The sequence below is a fragment of the Diadema setosum genome, chromosome 1 (genome assembly GCF_964275005.1).
Source record: "Diadema setosum chromosome 1, eeDiaSeto1, whole genome shotgun sequence".
Classification (NCBI taxonomy): Eukaryota; Metazoa; Echinodermata; class Echinoidea; order Diadematoida; family Diadematidae; genus Diadema; species Diadema setosum.
In genome coordinates this window covers 42374581-42393202 of record NC_092685.1, presented here as the reverse complement: position 1 = coordinate 42393202, position 18622 = coordinate 42374581, and the positions used below count along the sequence as shown (strand labels likewise).

The window sequence follows — 18622 nt, the reverse complement described above, 5'->3', positions numbered from 1 at the left end:
GATTCAGCTTCCTTGATCAATTGTATCCGTTTACGCGATAACTCAAGACTGGGTGGAGCAAATTTCACCAAACTTTGTTGGAGGATGATGTATGATGGGACAATTACTTGATAAGTTTTTCAGTGAAATCGGATAGAAGTCAAAGGTCAAAGATCAAGGTCAAATCCTAAAATTTATCTGTTTACGTGATAACTCAAAACTGGATGAAGCAGCTTTCACCAAACTTGGTCCAAGGATGATGTATGATGGGACAATTAGTTGAGTATATTTTAGTGACATTGGCAAGAGGTCAAAGGTCAAAAGGTCAAGGTCAAAAGGTCAAGGTCAAATGCTACAAATGTTGCAATTTCCCCCATATCTATGCAATGCCCGAAGGTATTTTCTTGAAACTTGGTGTGGACATGTACTACTGCGTAAAGATTCTCCAGAGAGAGTTTCATGTCATAAGGTCAAAGGTCAAAAGGTCAAAGGTTAGGTGAAAATGTTGCAATATCACTTTTCTCACAAATGGTTCAATGTATCTTCGTGGAACTTGGTACATATGCATGTACTGTCTGGCAGGGATTATCTAGGGAATTTAGGGGTCATGGGTCAATAGTCAGGGGGTAAAAGGTCAAGGTCAACTCCTCACAATTTTACTATTTCCCTCATATACTAGTATATGCAATGCTTGCATTATTAGTTTCAAAACTTAATACATGCATTACCTAATGGAGATTCTCTGGGAAATTTCCAGCCAGAAGGTCAAAGGTCAAAGGTTAAGGGTCAAAGGCCAGGTTTCAATACCCCCCCCCAAAAAAAAAAAAAAAAAAAAAACTATTTTGTACCGTCATCACACTCTTTCTTCATACCTTGGAAATTACTCAATGCATACATGTAAACTTCCCCAAAATTCCCCAAATATGTGTACCTGCACTCTTAGAAAATTATAGCAAACCCAGTTCAAGACATTTCTGACAAACCTGTCATTTCAATATTTTGCCAGTTATGTGAAACTGTCATGGATCACACATGCATTGTGAAGACATTGTACTACATGCCTATTGGGAGAATCATGCATTATGGCGGAGGCATCAGTCGCCATAGCGACATTTCTACTTTGTTTTTTTCACACGAGGGAGTTCATATAATTGTTAATTGTAAATGAACATGTGAGTTTTGTCAGTCTTTTCCATTTGAAAATGGTAAAGAAAATTTGTAATACCTTCAACAGGAATGCACAGTACTCTTTTGTACCAATTGGATCTTAAAAGTTTTCTTGGCTGTTAAATCACATTTGTACCTAAAACTGATATGCAAAATTGGAGCTCCTTGCAGAGATTTTTTTTTTTTTTTTTTTTTTTTTGTGCAGGGAATTTCAGTGAAGAAAAACTAGGGAGATACTGTTTGAAGTTAGCAACTATAAAGTATTTCCATGCATTCAGGCATATCACATAGACTTGCATGTATAACAAAGTAGGAAAATACCGGTACTAATTTTGTGAACTGTCAAGTAAAACACTCCTTGTTTATATGTGTTCTTTGCAGTATAAGTCTTGTTTTCCAAATTTTCTGATCACAGTAACTTTATTTAATTACATGAAGTTATAAATTATGATCACTTGCTTTTCACCTGTGGAATTTGGGATAACCTGTGTTTCTCTTTCATCAAAAATTGTGAAAAAAAAAATCTTTATTTCATATGAAAGAATGTTTGCTACCTATAGATCGCGGTGCCAAATTGCAACCATGGTACATTTTTTTTTTTTGTATTGTTCCTTTATATTCACATAACTTCCACACTAGTAGCTTTTGGTGGAAATTGAATCATAACACTCAGTTTGATTGTGGATAGGGCTTATAGGGCTTTTTGAGCAATTCACCACTGGTACCATTAACCCGTTGAGGACGGGCTGAATTTGCTACAACATGCATTTCCCATTAGACACTTGCCCGGGTATACTGGACTCGTCCTCAACGGGTCAAAGACTATGTGTATGGTTCACCCCATGTACCTTCTTGCACCCACATGGCACAACCAGTCAAGGATCTTTTGAATTTAAAACAAATTGACAATTTTCGAAGGTGTGGGAAGACAAATTGATTTCTTCTGCCAAAGTTCATGCATTATTGGCATTTTAGAAAACCTCACGAAAGAAGAATAGGCAGGGCAAAGAGAACTGAAGACTTATTTGTCAAGTGGACTCGAACACAAATACAAATTATTTGACCAAACCTGACCAGTGGAATCTTCTCATCACGAAACAATTCATGTCAGCTATAGCTGACTACTATAGAGGTATAACTACATTCCATGGTATGGTGAAATTGAATCTCAATTTATGCACTGTAAAACTGTGTGTGTATTTGATTTATATGGCATTATGTATTATGTTGTATTTTCTGCATCATTTAAGGAGACTTTCCATACTTATTGACTTGTGGTTTACTGCATTATTTCGTTGCATAACGGAATTTTGGAATTTGATTCTGATGGCTGCAACAGTTTTCTTTTCTATGAAGTCCACTATCATGGCTTAAAAGCACAAAATTAAATCTCATATTCTTTTTCACACATACAGACAGCTAGACACACACACACACCTGTACACACATGCTCACAATCACGTACTGATACTGCATCATGATAGCATAGTTGAGAGTATCAGTCACTAATTAGCCTCATCAATATCTTCTGGTCTTCTTTGCACTAGTCTTCAAATTCAGACCACTGTGATCCTGACATCAATGTCTGCTTCAAGAAAAAAAGAAAGAAAGAAAAAAAAAAAAGAATTGTCATCAAGTATCCTCTGTGAGTCTGAATGTCAAAAGGTCATGTTACTCTATCCTGCTCATATTGTTCTTGTAACAATGCCCTTCTGCAACTGGAGATGACAGAGAATTACAAATGATAATGGATATATGTACAGACTGATTTTGGCTCCTTAGTCTAGGTTTTATTTTTTTCCCCTTATAGTACACACATATGTAACACACTTTTTCTCTCTCAACACCCCCCCCCCCCCCCCCTTTGTGCAGTGGTCTTTACCTTAAGACTATTTGATTACCCTACCTAGTCAGGCATGACACCATCAATATTTGAATGTGGATAGGATCTCAGGATCAAAGAACTTGGCTGACTATGAATGTAAATAATAACTCGAGGAGGAGCATACCCCTCTGGCATGCCACGCTGAGAAATGTCAGGGCATCACGGAAGGGGGCAGATCTCTGGCTGTTCAGAACCACTTCCTAGGACAAACACATGCATCTATAGATGAAGTGTTTACTGGAGGATACAACACCTTCTGTGTTACTTTCTTTCTCAAGCACATCGTAGCTATTTGATTTACTGCTTCAATTCTCTTTCCTTACTCTCACCTTCTCTCTCTCTCTTTTGGCCCCCCCCCCCCCCCTTTCTAACTCCGTCTCCACCTTTGCTGCCGGTTTACTGTTGACAAGTCACTCCATGACAGTAGTTCGTGCGGGAGTGCAGGTTTGATTGGAGTAATTAGGCCGCGATCCCAGCTATGCTTTGCAGCCCGGTCGGAACATTTGCCCAATTGATTTCCTGACTATAGCCAGCAAAAGGGGGTCAGCTGAAGGAGCCGAGATTGGCGAGACGTGGAAAACTTGTGCCTGCCATCAGTGGAAAGGACATCTTAAAACAATCTCATCTCGTTGCCAAGCGCCCGCCTTGTTTTCTCCTCTTAAACGAAAAGACTCTAGAAGAGATGATGAAAATATAGCGGCTTTCCCCCCATTTCCTCCTTCCTACTACACGTGACACGACGGGGTAGGGAGGGGGAGGGGATGGTGCCGCCCACTTGGTATTAAGTGTACTAATGATTTGTTACTAGGTTAGCTCCCAGCTGAATCTTTCAGTTTTGAGAGTTAGAGCTTGCTTCTTTTATTTACGTGGGATCGAAAAAGGGGAAGAATGGGGTGCATAGCGATATTTGGAGCAACTTTTTCGTTGTAACATGGCCCAAAGGAGATACCACCATGTTCGCAAGAGTCCAAGGAAAGAGAAGAAGGAGTCAGTTTTCGTGGATATTTACGTCCTGGGTGAGTATTTGCAGTAATGTCACGGATTAAAACAAGAAAGTAATCTATTATGGTGATTGTTGCGTGATTTTTAAAAGGGTGAACTATTTTCCCAAAGTGTGACATCTTTGCTGGACTTTCTGAGACTTCTTAGTACTAAGTATTCATTTTTGTAATGTTGGGGAAAAAATGTGTTTCATTCTTTTTATAGTGCATGTCTTTGTGGACTTGTGAGAAACTATAGAGAAATGGTGGAAATCAATTTCATTCATTATGAATCATCCTCAGATGTGTTATGGGAATGTTTTCATATTCAACCTCTAATGTTTTGACAGGTTTCTTCAGCCCATTTTCCCTTATAGTAGTTTATCAGAGTTGACATAAAGTTAAAGTGTTGGTCCATCGCTTTTGCTATTTCTGCAGACTCCTCTGCTGACCATGAAGATGTAATACAGCTTGTGATTCTTAATCCAAATTAATAGAATGACAATTATGTTTGCTTACACCACATGCTATATGTTCTCTCTCTTCATAATAAATGTAAAGCACGATAATGTCTAAATTTGTACAAGGTTTACTTTATAGCCAGGTATAATTCACCCTCAGTTCTTCTCTTTACAATTTTGTCAGTGTAATCATTGTCAGAAGTGCTGTCGAAAGTAACAGGTGAATGTTCGTTCTGTGTTACTACTTTTAAAGGAATATATTTTAGAAATGTATCATACGATTGCCAGTAACTGCAGAGATTTTTTTGCTGACTTTAACACAGTGGTAATATCTGTGAAGGGTGGGATCTTTTTTTTTTTTTTAGCAATATACTACAGGGAAAAATCTATGCTAATCATTACATGACATATGCTGCTATATATTTCATATACCTCTTCTTTTTTGGGGGTTATCAATACATTCATAGTCAAGCCAGGCAGATATATATACTTTTTTTTGGGGGGGGGGGGGGGGGGAGGATGGAGGGGAGGAGGTGTAACTTTCAAAGACAATTCACACTTTGGTTTAGTACACATTAATAGAGGCATGAGCACTTCCATCGCCATGCTGGTTTGTTCTGTTTTGTTTGTTGACTATATCCCATACAATAATATGATCTAGGAGAATTGAATACAGTATCACAGAAGGACCACAGTACATAGTAGGCCTACTTGACATTCAAATTGTCAACTGATATACTTCATCACTGGGCATTTGTCAGCTGTCCAAACAGGTGCGGACCACAGGATAGCCAAGGAGGGGCTGTGCTATGCACTGACCAGAGTTACCAGCTGGAATAGATATCGGATATCCAAGAGTGCAAAGCTATATTGCAAATTGAATGTGATTTATATTTCCTCGAAGAGAGATGTCATGTCAACTTCACACAAATTGACATGTCAGTTCCTAATATACCAGACCATGGACCCTCCGGTAGAGTGGGAAATCACCAAACCGAGTCAATTTAACACTGACATTGATTGAAGAAAATAGGGATTATGGCATTGCAAACTGTGAATAGTGATAAATTGTAATCTTTTGTTGAATTTTTTTGTTAAGTGCAAGTCGTATGCATTTAATAGCATTTATACAGAATCTACAGATTGTTGTAATATAAATATGTGAAGAAATAGAAACATCAACCATTGAATTTGAACCATCCCTGTAAAATGTATTCTGTCATCATTCTTTAATGTTCTTTTCTTGCATACTCTATCAATTCGTATTTCAAAATACATTCAAAGATGGGATTTAGTATCAGAATAGTGATAATACAATATATTGGAATTTTGAAGGTTACATTTGCCTCCAGTTTATACAACATGTAATATAATTATGATATCGTAATACATTATACATAAAGCTGATATCTAAAGCTACTGTGAGACTTTATGTACTCATATTCTCATTTCTAATCAGGCTGTCTTACAAAAGAAATTCCTTCATATGTCCTGTAAAATGTGTTCCTCCTTGATTTTTTTTGTTTTGTTTTTTTGTTACTTTACTGGGGAGTCACTGATACATTTGTTGTTTTTTTTGTTTTTGTTTTTTTTTTGTTGCAAAACTCACAAACTTTGGAGCATGTTTTCCCCTTCCTGTATAATCAGTTGTCAATACCTGATGCCGCATGACACCAATGGCTTTTGTACCTGAAGGTTTATAGGTAATACCTAACTATTCATGAAATGAATAAAGGCAGCCTCTCTCTCTCTCTCTCTATTATTCAGTGAGGGATCATTACTGCAGGCAATATGCTCTTTGGTCTAGACTACATCAGACCGATGCCATGGAGGCATTGAGTTTCTCTCGACAGCTCCTGAAATAGGCCAAGTATCAGGTGCTGGCTGTGATAATTTGTCAGCAAATGTCATGTGAGAACTGGCGCATGCATGAACACATGACGTCAGTGTCTGCCCCCATGTGCGGACTTATGGAGGGCAAAATGGTATGAACCTGTACTTGCTCAGCTGGTCAAAGTGTTACCAAGGAAGTATGACACAAGATAACTCCTTGGTGTTTCCAACAACATCCTCCTAAATCAGTAGCGGATCCAGAGTGGGGCGCACTGGGCGCGCGCTCCCTCTTTATTTTCTCTACAACAAAAGAAATTATGAGAAAAAAAAAAGTGGGGGGGGGGGGCATGTGCGCCCCCCCCCCCCTTCAATTTTGTAAAGGCATCTCCCTTTACGGAATTCCTGGATCCGCCCCTGTAAACTACATGCACCACCCATCCACTTGTCCAAGTGGACACCAAATGGACATGTTTTGCAGACAGGCACACTTAATTCTATTTACTTACCCAATGGGAAAATCATTATGTGTAAAAGTTTTTCGTTGTTTTAATACATAATTATTTTCAAATACAAAAAGAAGCAAATTGATTGCCAAGTAAACCATTTCTGTAATGTATTTTAATTCAGGGATGCTTCTTCTCTTGCAGCCTAGTCATAAACCAGTTTCTTCATGTGCTCTCCCCAATTAAGCTTCTTAGGTCGGAATTTACTTAGCATTCATCAGTTGTTGCTAGATAGGGCAAGCCTTCCACAACCCTTTTACTTGTTAAAGGCATAATTTACTATTTGCAGATGAAACAAAAACCCAACAGTAGTGCTTTAAAATAGTTCTAAAATGTGAGTTAGGGATAGAAACAACCACTGTAAAAATTTGAATCCGTATAATCGATGTTAAATATTGTTAAATACACAAACTGTGAACAATAGTTATAATAAGAATGCTTCCAGACTAAACTGTATACAGTTATGGTTTATTGAGAAAAATGCTGATATCTCCTCGTATTTTAGGCTTTATTGCAAAAATTTTATATGGTAGGATGTTTTGTGATACAACAGACCTACACATATGCATCAAATGTGATATCTTGAACATTTTTAAAATCACTGCTCCCAAAGGTAAACTGGGCCTTTAAGGCAATCTATCATGAACAGAGCATGCATAGAAATTGAATAAATGACAGAGATGGTCTATGCTGGGCCCATTTCATCACAAATTTTCTGTGATAGCAACTCTTGAAGCAATGACAAGTGTTATTATTTTCAAGAATTCTGCTCCCAGATGAGCCACTGCAACAAGAAGTTACCTACCCGGTACCGTTCTAGCAAAAATTGCTCTCATAACATACATGTATGTTATGAAATGTGACTGTTGTGTGGTGATGCATTGTAGGGTACATGGAAGTTAGAGGTGAACAAAGTTAACTTACTATGTCTCTCTCCGTGCACAGAAAATATGTTCGTCATTGATTGTTTTGTATCAAGGATGCCATCTGCTGTAGAGCGCAACCTATGATTGATTTCTGACGACAAGAAATGAAGCAAAAGTTGTCCAATCAATGTGAAAATAGTGAACATTGCCCTTCAATGTTCAGACATGTTTTGCACCTAGCACCAACTATGTTCCTTACACCTAGCTGTATCATACATGATTAATATACACATATCTTTCATGCCATGTATATTTGTTTTCCATGGTAACAGACACACTCTGCACTGTCATCTACAAAAGCTGTAAAACTCAATAATATCCGTTATATTGATGGATTTTCAAGTGCTGTTTTGTTGTTTTCACAATTCTCTCTCACCATGCAGAGGGACCAGCAAAAGGAGTTACTTTGATAGTGCGCACTCATTATGTCCCTTACATTTGTATGGAATCATGAGCCCTTTGTCAAGTATATCTAGTTTCAATTTCAGAATTTTCAAAGCCTCTGAATTAGTAAGGTTGTATATGAGTCTTGAATTGGCAACAAATTTTTGAAGAGTAAAGTTCCTTTTTCTCTTGGTTTGCGCAGATTGAAAAAAAAAAGTTTTTGACCAATTCTATTGGTTTACTTCTACACTCTTTATCAATCCGATTTTCATATAGCTGAAGATCTTGCAAATGTTTTTATGTATGATAGAAATACATGTATATACACATGGTGAAATGAAGTTTACAAGAACTACATAGGCCCTGCACTGTACGTATTTATGATATCAACAAAGAAAAAGAAATCAAGTGTATGCGCGTTAAAAAAAAAAAAATCTTTTGTACAACCTAATGATCACATCTTACAAAGCACTGCAATTATCACTCTGCAAACTTAAGAGCCTCTTAAGGCAGTTACCCTTTTTTTTTCCAGGTTTTGTACATTCCCACTCTTTTAATACATAGCACTGACTACTGGAAACTTGTCATTAAGTTGTAATTCTTATGTAAATATAACAAATAGGTTGAACAAACCAGACAAGGCAGCTTGTAAAAGGGAATGATTAACATATTGGTGTCGGTGTGACCCATGCTGAAATGTTTGAGGATGTAGTCTTGTCTCAAGACCCAAAATATTCTTCTAAGTCGTAATCACTTTTTCTCAGAATATCCACAAGTAATATACAATTGTGTCGAATCTAATGTATAAGTATTCTCAGCATAAACATCAATGCGTAACAAGTGAAGTAGAATACACTGCTTTAATACAGCAATTTGCATAGAATTATTCTTCAGAAGTCCACCCCGATGTACATGTATCGGCATTCTTGAGAGACACCTTAAAGGGATCATATAGTTTTGGATGAGACCTAATTTCAGGTTTCAAACATTTTCTGGTGAGATACTGCATGAGAAACCTCTTATGAAATATGAAAGAGCATGTAATTCCAAGAGAAATACAATGTTTATTTGATGAAAATTGGTTTTGAAATGGCCGAGGTATCCAAAATAGAGTGATTCTAATAAAGTGTGGGACCCACCTTTTATTACAATTGCTTTGTTTTACTTTGTTTTTAGATGTTTCAGTCATTCCAAACCCGATTTTCATTAAATAAACTTTGAATTCCTGTTAAAATGGTATGCTCTGTACTATTTCATAAGTGTTTTCTTGGTGACTCGCAGAAAGTTAAAAGCCGATAATTCTCATCTCCACCAATACTGTACCATCCCTTTAAGCTATGAGTAAATATCTAAAAACATGTAGCTCAGCATATTTACAAGGGTTCCTTTGCAAATATGTGAATCGCATGTAATGGCAGTCAGTGGCCCAGTTCATATGCACACATTCATGGCATGCTCGTGTTAGAAACTTCACTGTATAGATTACAACATAGTACTAAAACATTGGATAACCAAAATGGCCATGTCTGTTTGAAAGGGCCAAATATGAACCAACCACCTCCCTCCATTAGTGTAATAGCATGTTAAGAAGAGAATAAATTACATTCTGTGATCCAAGCAGGAAAAAAAAAAGTTCTGGAATGCTGTATTCCTGTGCATGTTGTTATGCTGCACGCCATGACTTCCACATTGCCAGATCAAATAACTAAATTTGTTTTTGAAAGGCATGGTAACTGGTTAAGGTCAAGAACTCAGTACGCCTGCAAGGTAGAGGAGGGGTTAGGGGGGCAAGACATCAGTCAGCCTTCTCCTGTCCTACCACCTGTCAAAAGTAGTCCTCCACCCAAAGTGGTATTTAACTCTTGTTCATGACATACTGTTCTGTTAATCTCACAGAAGCATTCAACTGAAGACTATGCTGTAACATTGCTTGTTTTGAAATTCTGTAAAAGTGGAACTTTCTACACATTTTGTGCAACCAGAAGTCAGCGTGAAAATAAAAGCATGCAAATATTTTTTGCTTGCCGTATGGTCCAGTAATGTCCTGATTCCACAGAATCAGAAATTCATTTTACCCGGCTGAGCCTGAAAAATTACTCATGCAAAAATATCCACTTTTACAGAAAATGAGCGATAGAAGAGCTATATTTGTGTAAGAAATTTCTGTTTTGCCGCTGCATTTGTTGTTGCTGTTCTCGGTACTGAGAGCCAGTGGTGGTTTCATATTTAAGATGTACCCAAAGGAATGAGGGAATTCAAGATAGTATCTGCAGTGTTTACACTTGCAAAAACATGTCATATTTCTGTTGATAGATCTTCTTTTATGATTGATGCAATGTGAGATTAGTATAGTTTTTCAGGATGGCATGAACAAGCGTAATGGTTTCATTGCATGTTTCAAACACTGAAACAGGTCTTCATTGAATAGATTCGAATAGTCCTGAAAGAATTCATTTGTGGTGAAGTAAAGGAAAACAGCATTGTGAGGAAAAAAGAGGGAAAGCTGTGAGGGACAATGTGATATTTCCAAGCCAAAAACTCATCCCTGTCAGTTTATGAATTCTCTATGGTGTTATGTAGGATCCCCCTGATAAGTCATAGGCCTATATGACAGTGATCTAGATTGGTTACTGTCTTGTGCAATCCAAACCACTGCATTCCTAAAGTAAAAAATCAAATTGAATTATTCAATTGCCAGATGAGGCCACTCATTACCCTAACTTAAATAATAACTATATAACGATGTGAACAGCTATATTAAGATATGAAAGATATCTGAGACATACAAGCTATACTTAAGCAGATGCCATGCTTCACTACAAAGGGCAAGTGAGGATAAATCATTCAACCCCCTGTTTATGTGGTGGCCATGGTGACAGCTGTGAGTTGCCTTGGTTACCAGACCCCCCTAAGCTGTAACACATGGTAATAGGAGCCAGGTCTGTGGAATGTGGAAGGTGCTGGCTCAGAACCCAGGTCAGGGCAAACTTGTTGAGCGCCCTTGTTTAAAGAGCGCTCAAACAAAGGTTTTTTTTTTTGGTCTTTGACATTTGGGAGATAGTTTGCATGCTTTTCTTCGATTTTCTCTCTGAGAATTTTGTTGAGTGGAAGGTAGATGTGTAAACCTCTGTGTTGTCCCTGGCATTTTGATATTTTATTTTGAAGAAATTTGAGCGTGTATCTACTTGTTGTTGTTTGTTTTTCACAGTAACATGGCCACAAATAGTCTGTATTGTTTAGGTTTTTATGAAGTGGTTGATTAACTCACAATTGTTATGGTTTATATCTTCTTACAATTGTCCAATCTTTATATAAGCTGACTTGTTAAAATGTTTCATTGCCATTTCCATTCAGTTCATTCCAACTGCATTGCATTTTTTCAGCAGAACTTTGTTTAACAGAAAAAAAATAAGCACAGCTACAGTAATAAGAAAGAATATTGTGAGAAGTATATGTGTATATTTAAAAAAAATAGGATGTATGATTTATAAAACACTTTGCTTTAGAAGTGTCATGAAACAAGATTTTTGTAATCCTGACATAAAATTTCAGTTACCTGGTATGGCTTGATCCCAGTTTTGTGAGTTCTGTACGAAATCACTTCTCCTTGCTTTCTGTGTTTCAAACAATGATAGTCGAAAAGAAGGATTTTGCGTTCATTCAACTGTTAACAGTTATAACTTGCTAATTCCCTTCTTCCTTTCTCTCTCTCCCTCTCTCTCTCACCCTCTCTCTCCATTCCTCACCGCCCCACCCCCCCCCCCAATGTGTGACAGGGTTCGACTTTGATAGTAAAAGTAGATCTTGTGATTCTTTTCAAATCCACGCACTGATGATTCCTTTGTCAAGTCTGCGGGTCAGAAAGACATGCAGACACGAGAACAAATACCCACAACAAAATCTGGCCTCTTTCTTCGTAGGGCCAGCGTAAAATCTTGAATGGCTGCCCATCCAAGCCCGATGCCTTACTCAAAAGATTGTTCCTATGCTCTACTCGCACCTTTTTTTTTTTTTTTTTTCAAACCAAAATTTCCCAAAAGCCAGGTACCGCTACAACAGCTCACTCACCTGCGGGCTATTGAGAATAAGTAATGAATGCATTCTCGCATACAGCATCTGCATTAAAGGCAGCAGGGGAATGAGGATGTATCTAGGTGGCATTATTGTTGATATACAAATCTACCCTCCTGGAAATGATCATTGCTTGTGTGGATTTTCTGCAAAATCTAATCTTTTCTGAAGGATTCGTAAGGAATTAAAGTGAAGTGAACCCTAGATGCATAGTATGTACCATTAATATGCTATGATTTGCTTCACATTATAGCATGCAAGAATATTTAAGAGAAGAATATTTAATACAGCTGCTTGGGTGAAGTATGAAATTGTAGGTCGCTTCTTCTTGGAATGTTGGAAGGAATTCCGTCTTGGGTTGACCTGTCTTCGGAGACCTTTGGGGTTCCAGCGGAGGTCACAACAAGAGGATTAGTGCGCTCTCTCTCCTGGAGTTGGTGTTTACATTCACGTCTGTGTGTGTGTGTGTGTGTGTGTATGTGTGTGTGTGAGAGAGAGGGAGGGAGACCGAGGAGCGTGTGAGCGTGGGGCTCATGAGGCAAGGACACCACTCGAAACATCAAACAGCATTCATGCTGTCATCCGCGCTCAAGCAGGCATCATTCTCTCTCACCCTCTTCCTTGATCGGAATATTATATTTTGGAATATCGGTCCTCCTCATTCCCTCTGCATGCGAAAATATGGATGAGTGAAACAAGATGTCGGATGTCAGATCTATCGGAAGGAGATTGCAACGTGAGTATTGAGTTGATGATCTCGTTCCGGGCTATACATCAGATATTGGTAAACTACCAGATTCACAGCTAGCTAGCTAGCGTGGCTGACAACCTACCCCCATGGCATCACTGTTTGCTTTGAGGTCTGGCTAATGCAATATGTGTTCCCCTCTCTCTCATACACATCCACTACTATCCAGTGTTTGAGTACATAGTCCATCTTTATTGTTGGCATATCGGTTGCTGCTATGCATAGCACATAAAATTCAGAAATGTAATCACTGCAGATAACAGTGGACTATCTCTGTTGTTGGTTTGTGCACATCCTCCTTTTGAGTACCTGTTTAAGAGCATGGTAGTCAGAAATGGTTGAGACGCTAGACTGAATGTAGTGTGGAGGAGGTACATACTCTCTTCATCCTACACTGCTCTAGCTTGCACTTCTTAAATGGAACAGAATAGAGCTGCTCTAGGTACACCCAGATTGCAGGTGAAAATTGCAACAAGTCTTTATGTATGAAACAAGAAATGAATATGGTTTTATTGGCTGCCCTGTGCATTTTGTTTTTGTTTTTGTTTTGTTTTTTTCAAGTGGGACTGTACATGTAATATGTGCTGTGCTGCTCCTTGGTATTCCACTTCAGTTTAAATGAAATATGGAGTAAAGCTGCTTCATATACACCTAAATTGCAGATGAATGTTGCAACCAGTTAATGGAACAAGAATATGGCTGCCCGTGTTGTTGTTGTTGTTGTTTTTTAAAGTGTGACCGTACATGTATAGATATGTGCTACCGATTCTGCACTTACCATGACAAATTAATGTTAGGATTTCTAAAATGTATGATACCCATTGACTGGTGACATGCTGAATGTATAATATCAGTTGCTTGCAATGTATGCGTGTCTAAATATCCTCATATTCAGAGAAATGAATGCCTCACTGAAACTGTTCATTATTGCTCTCTCATCTGAAAGGGAGTTCAATCTATAATGCAGCAGCCCAATGACATGTTAATTTGAGTCTGTTCAACACAACACTATAATCACACCAATGCGCAGGCGACACTATAATACGAGCAAGACTTATGTATTAAAACCAGATGCAACTTATGTATTAAAACCAGATGCATGGCTTTATAATATCAAATGCTGTATATGGATTGGAAGCTACTTATTAATTTGTACTACAAATTTTACAGAAATTATACAGTCACAAACGCCAACCAAATTTAAAAGGCAGATAATGTACATACATGTATAATATTGCCATTATAGCACTGCATGAAGATCTACCTTTGTGAGATTCTTATGTATGGCACACCCTTACCTGAGATGTGGATGACTGTAGTGTTTTAAAGATAATGTTGGACAATTAGAGATAAATCAAATGTATGATTTGCTAGTGCAGAAAAATATAAGAAATCTTTGGTTGTTTTCGAGTGTTCCTTCACATGCCCTGGCAATGGTGTTTGCAGTGGACATGTACATGTATCACACATCCAATCTTTGCACAATATTTCACATGTATTATAATGACGACATGAAATGCAGCAAGTGGAATAATTTTTAAAACAAAGAATATGTACAATCTTCCTATCTATTCTACCACTGTTATTCCATACAATGAAGGCCCAATCAGTGAATTGCTGCATCACCATTTCCACTCCCTGTAGAATATCCTGTTTCTACTCTGAAGGATTGATGATATTATATTATAAGTGGCATTAAAAAAAAAATTATATAACAGAATATTCTACAGGGAGTGGAAATGGTGATACAACAATTCACTGATTGGGCCTTCATTGTATGGAATAACAGTGGTAGAATACTTGGAAGATTTGAGTATTTGCCAGCAAACCAATAAGAAGAAAACCTCATGGCAATAGCTGTTGCCATGGCAACATCTGGTAGGATTGAAGGTAGATCTTCTTGTATCAGTAATCACTGTGAAATCTGTGTAATTTTAGCATTTCTAGTAGTCCTATATCTCGGGTGATTAAAAGAAGATGTATTTTAATAATCTGGAAGAAAATTTTTCATGATGAAAAATTCATATTTTGGTCAGAAGAGCAATCAGGTCTGGGATCTTCCTTCGGTCAAATGGAGAGGAACATATGGTTCTCATTAGTGGTCCCCATGGACCCTGTAGCTCCACCCTACAAGATGTCATTCTTTATTTCTTACAAATTGATGCTGTTGTCATATTAGTGAGGGCTCCATGGAGGGAAAAAGTGCCTTCAGAACATGAAGAAGTTAAAGTATATGGGGAAAAAAGTGAGTATCTTGTGTTAACTGAAGGGATGTTTGCTATGTGTTACATTACATGTACAATCTTTGATACCAAAGTCAGCATATCCTGTAACTACAGACAACCTAGAATGTCTGTATTGGTTTGAACCTTATTTAACATGACCCATCCACATACCTTGGACCAAGTTACAATGTGCATTAGTAAAAGTGGAACCATTCTTGTTATCTTAGATGTGATAATGCTTGTACAGTAAGTTTCATTTTGTGGCCACAAGAATATACAGGTAAGCATACCAACAATTTGAAGGGTACAATGTTCATTCAACCAACATTGGTGTATTGATGTGTGAACAAGATAGGTTTGTATTAGAGTGTGAAACACATCCTTGATAGGAATGACACTCCATCATTGCAGTGCCTCGTAAAACTCTACAGATTCCCATTTCTACATGACTCATAATCCATACAAATAAAGCATCAAGAATCTTTTCAGTCTGCCTATATGGTATAGTTTGTTTGTAATTGTGCTAGTGATGCTGAAATGTCCATTGGAAGTCCTAATGTGTGAAATTCTACATTATTATTATTATTTTTTTTTTGACAAGCAGGTATTAACTGCCAGTGTTTTAGCTCCTCCCGTGTTGACATAAGCCACAGGTTATATCATGCTGTACAAACATCCCTCAGCTAGACTTCCAGGCAGGACCTGTCAGATGGAATTATTTGGTCATCACTCATATGATTCCATAGGCAGTTAGTTCACCTTCCTAAATGTCACGGTAGATGAATATGTGAATATATAAGAATTATGTTTTCGTTGCCTGGACTCTAATAAGGAGCATGTGATATGACAATTTTTGTTAGTGTCCCTGAACAACATCAAATTTGTTAGAATGTGCACTGGCTGTTGTAAAATCATAATACGCAACGATAGGCCTCAATCAACAAAATTGGAGTGGTTGCTTCCGGCAACATGCGGGGAAAGTGGTGAATGATGATGAAATGCTTTGCCAATTTCAAACATGGCTGTGATGTGTATTCATGCTAAATCAGGAAACTGTTTTAAAGCATTAAGAAAGTGCTGGGCATTTATCTTTTTATTAATTTTTTTATTCAAAGTATAATTTCAATAAAGTTATGATATTCTGAGGAACATAAGGGAATCTCTCACTAATTGTTATGGCAATAAAAGAAAATGCTATGATTCAGAACTACCAGCAAATTTGAGTTCTACATCTACTTTGTATCAGGCAGAGTGAAGATTCTCATGAAAACCTTGAAAAATTTCATTTCCTCATTGTTGTATTAGCAGGGAACAATTATTGCTCTAGGCTAAGATACATTGATTGGATGTAAATTGCAATTTAACACTGTCACGATAGAAGTTAGGAAATTGCAAAATGCTTAAGTTGTGAAAGGTTTCATGAATTGAAAAACAAAACAAAACAAAACAATTTGTTAGGGGTTGATGCTGCTTTCAAGAAAGCTTTCTAGTAAAAAAAAAAAAAAAAAAAGTGTGCATTGAATATGTTTTTCTATAAAAGTGTGTTAAAAACATAGTTTGATATCAAAGAATATTAGACAGCATATGAGCATTTGTGTATGTTCACAGGAGAAGTAGAACATATACCAGCTCCCACATCAGACAATGAGTCATCAATATGTAGGTTACCATGGCAACCAGATGCAGTGTCTCCATGGCGATGCAAATCCTGAAAGGCTAAGGTACCCAAGAGAGCTCCCTGCTAATAGGTTTCGGTACCAGTATATTGAGCCTGAGGGTGTTGGATGAATGGTTTTTCCCAGGAATAGTGTTATCCTGTAGGGTGGACCTGCTATATGAATTTTTTTTAAAGGCTCTGCTCATACTTCTCCCATACAAGATCTGGATTTCTGAGATTTTTCATGCATAGAAATATTTTATGCATGGGTGGTTCTTCACAGAAAATCTACCTGTGTGTCTGTCACCCTGTTTCTTTTCTTCTTCTTTTAAGAAGTTTTGACCTACACAAAGAAAAAATACAGGGACATAGGCCTATCCTTTTGTGTGTGTGTGTGTAAGAATTGAAGGTAATGAGGCAATGTGCTACATGCTCTACTGTAGATGCAGTGTAAAAATGGCATACAAAGGCTATCTCATTGGTTTTTTTTTCTTATCTTATGTATTGATTTTGTTTCACTATCATTTCACTGTCATTATAGTGAAAATGACTTTGTCTGCATCTTATATTAATGAATTCTCATGAATACTCTTAATGACATAGCTGTTTAAAGTGAATGAAACAAAATCTTAGAAATGCATTAGATCTGGTGCATTGTGATGTTTACTAATACTTTACATTACAGAGAATGATGTGCAAGTAATGCCAGGTGCTGTGGCATTATTCCTGTCAGAATCTTACTGGCAGCCATATTGAATGATATCTCCTTTCATGTCTCCGTAGTACTGAAAAAAGTAATAATCTATATGACCAACATGTGCTGTCCTAGATGATGGATCGGAACAAAACTGAAGTATAATTTTTTTGTGTAGTAAATGACTAATTTTCTTCAACACTCTTTGTAACATGATGATATGTATTTTGAAATTGTGATGCTGCAGCCGCATCTGTGTCACTTTTTCTTTGATCAAAGAAAGTAATAGCTAAAAGCAATAAATGATAAACATTTTAGACACTTGTTTGCTGTAATAGATGAGCAAGAGGTGGTGCGAAAGAAGACTTTTGCAGATTGAATGAATAGTGTCTCTTTTCTTTTTGTAGTTCTTGAAGCAGAAATAAACAAAAAGCAATAAACTGCAAATATTTCGTTTGATTGTTTTCTGTTACAGATGAGCAAGAGAGGGTGCAAAAGAAGACATTCACAAACTGGATAAACTCACATCTTGCCAAGGTAAGATTACTATTTTGTTTCTCTCTCGATGCGTTCTGATGATTTGCGTAGCTTGTGTATTTAGTATTTAGTCTCTCCCTCGACTCCGTTTCTCTTCACGCAGGATCCTTTTCCAAGCCAAAGTTTCTCCTCGTGACTGTTTATGTTGATTTCTGCAGTTTCTCCATCATTTCTGGACTTTGCATACTGTACCATTCTTATTGCATTCAACATAATGCATTATTTCAGGTCGTGAAACAGCTTTAGTTTGTACTGCCCACGGTGCATATAAGAACCCTTCTCCTCTGGTCAAACGGCGCAATGCAGCTGTGCAGTGACAAGGCCAGTTTTCGTGTTGGCGATCAGTGTTGATTAACGCAACTTATTTTGGAAGGTATTTGCAAAGAGCTTTGGAAACAACTTTTGATAGTGGGTATGGAAAGCCATTTCAAATTTGGGAAAGATGATAAATGCAGCCTATGAGTCCTTTCATTTAAGGTGCCATAGCCTGCATGGTTAAAGCATTCTAATGAAACTCCAGAACTCCATTCATAGCCACGACGAAGTATCAGGTGGATATATTAGCCTACTTC

At 37.5% G+C, this 18622-nt stretch overlaps 1 protein-coding gene across 1 annotated transcript in view; it reads left to right on the top strand.

Annotated features, from left to right (window-relative positions):
* The first annotated feature begins 3962 nt into the window (after positions 1-3962).
* LOC140237717 (nesprin-1-like) overlaps positions 3963-18622 on the top strand; it is a 46040-nt gene continuing 31380 nt past the window's right edge. The window contains exons 1-2 of the mRNA XM_072317677.1: positions 3963-4047; positions 17989-18050. Of these exons, the coding sequence (XP_072173778.1) occupies positions 3963-4047; positions 17989-18050 (147 nt within the window). The remainder of the gene's footprint in view (positions 4048-17988; positions 18051-18622) is intronic.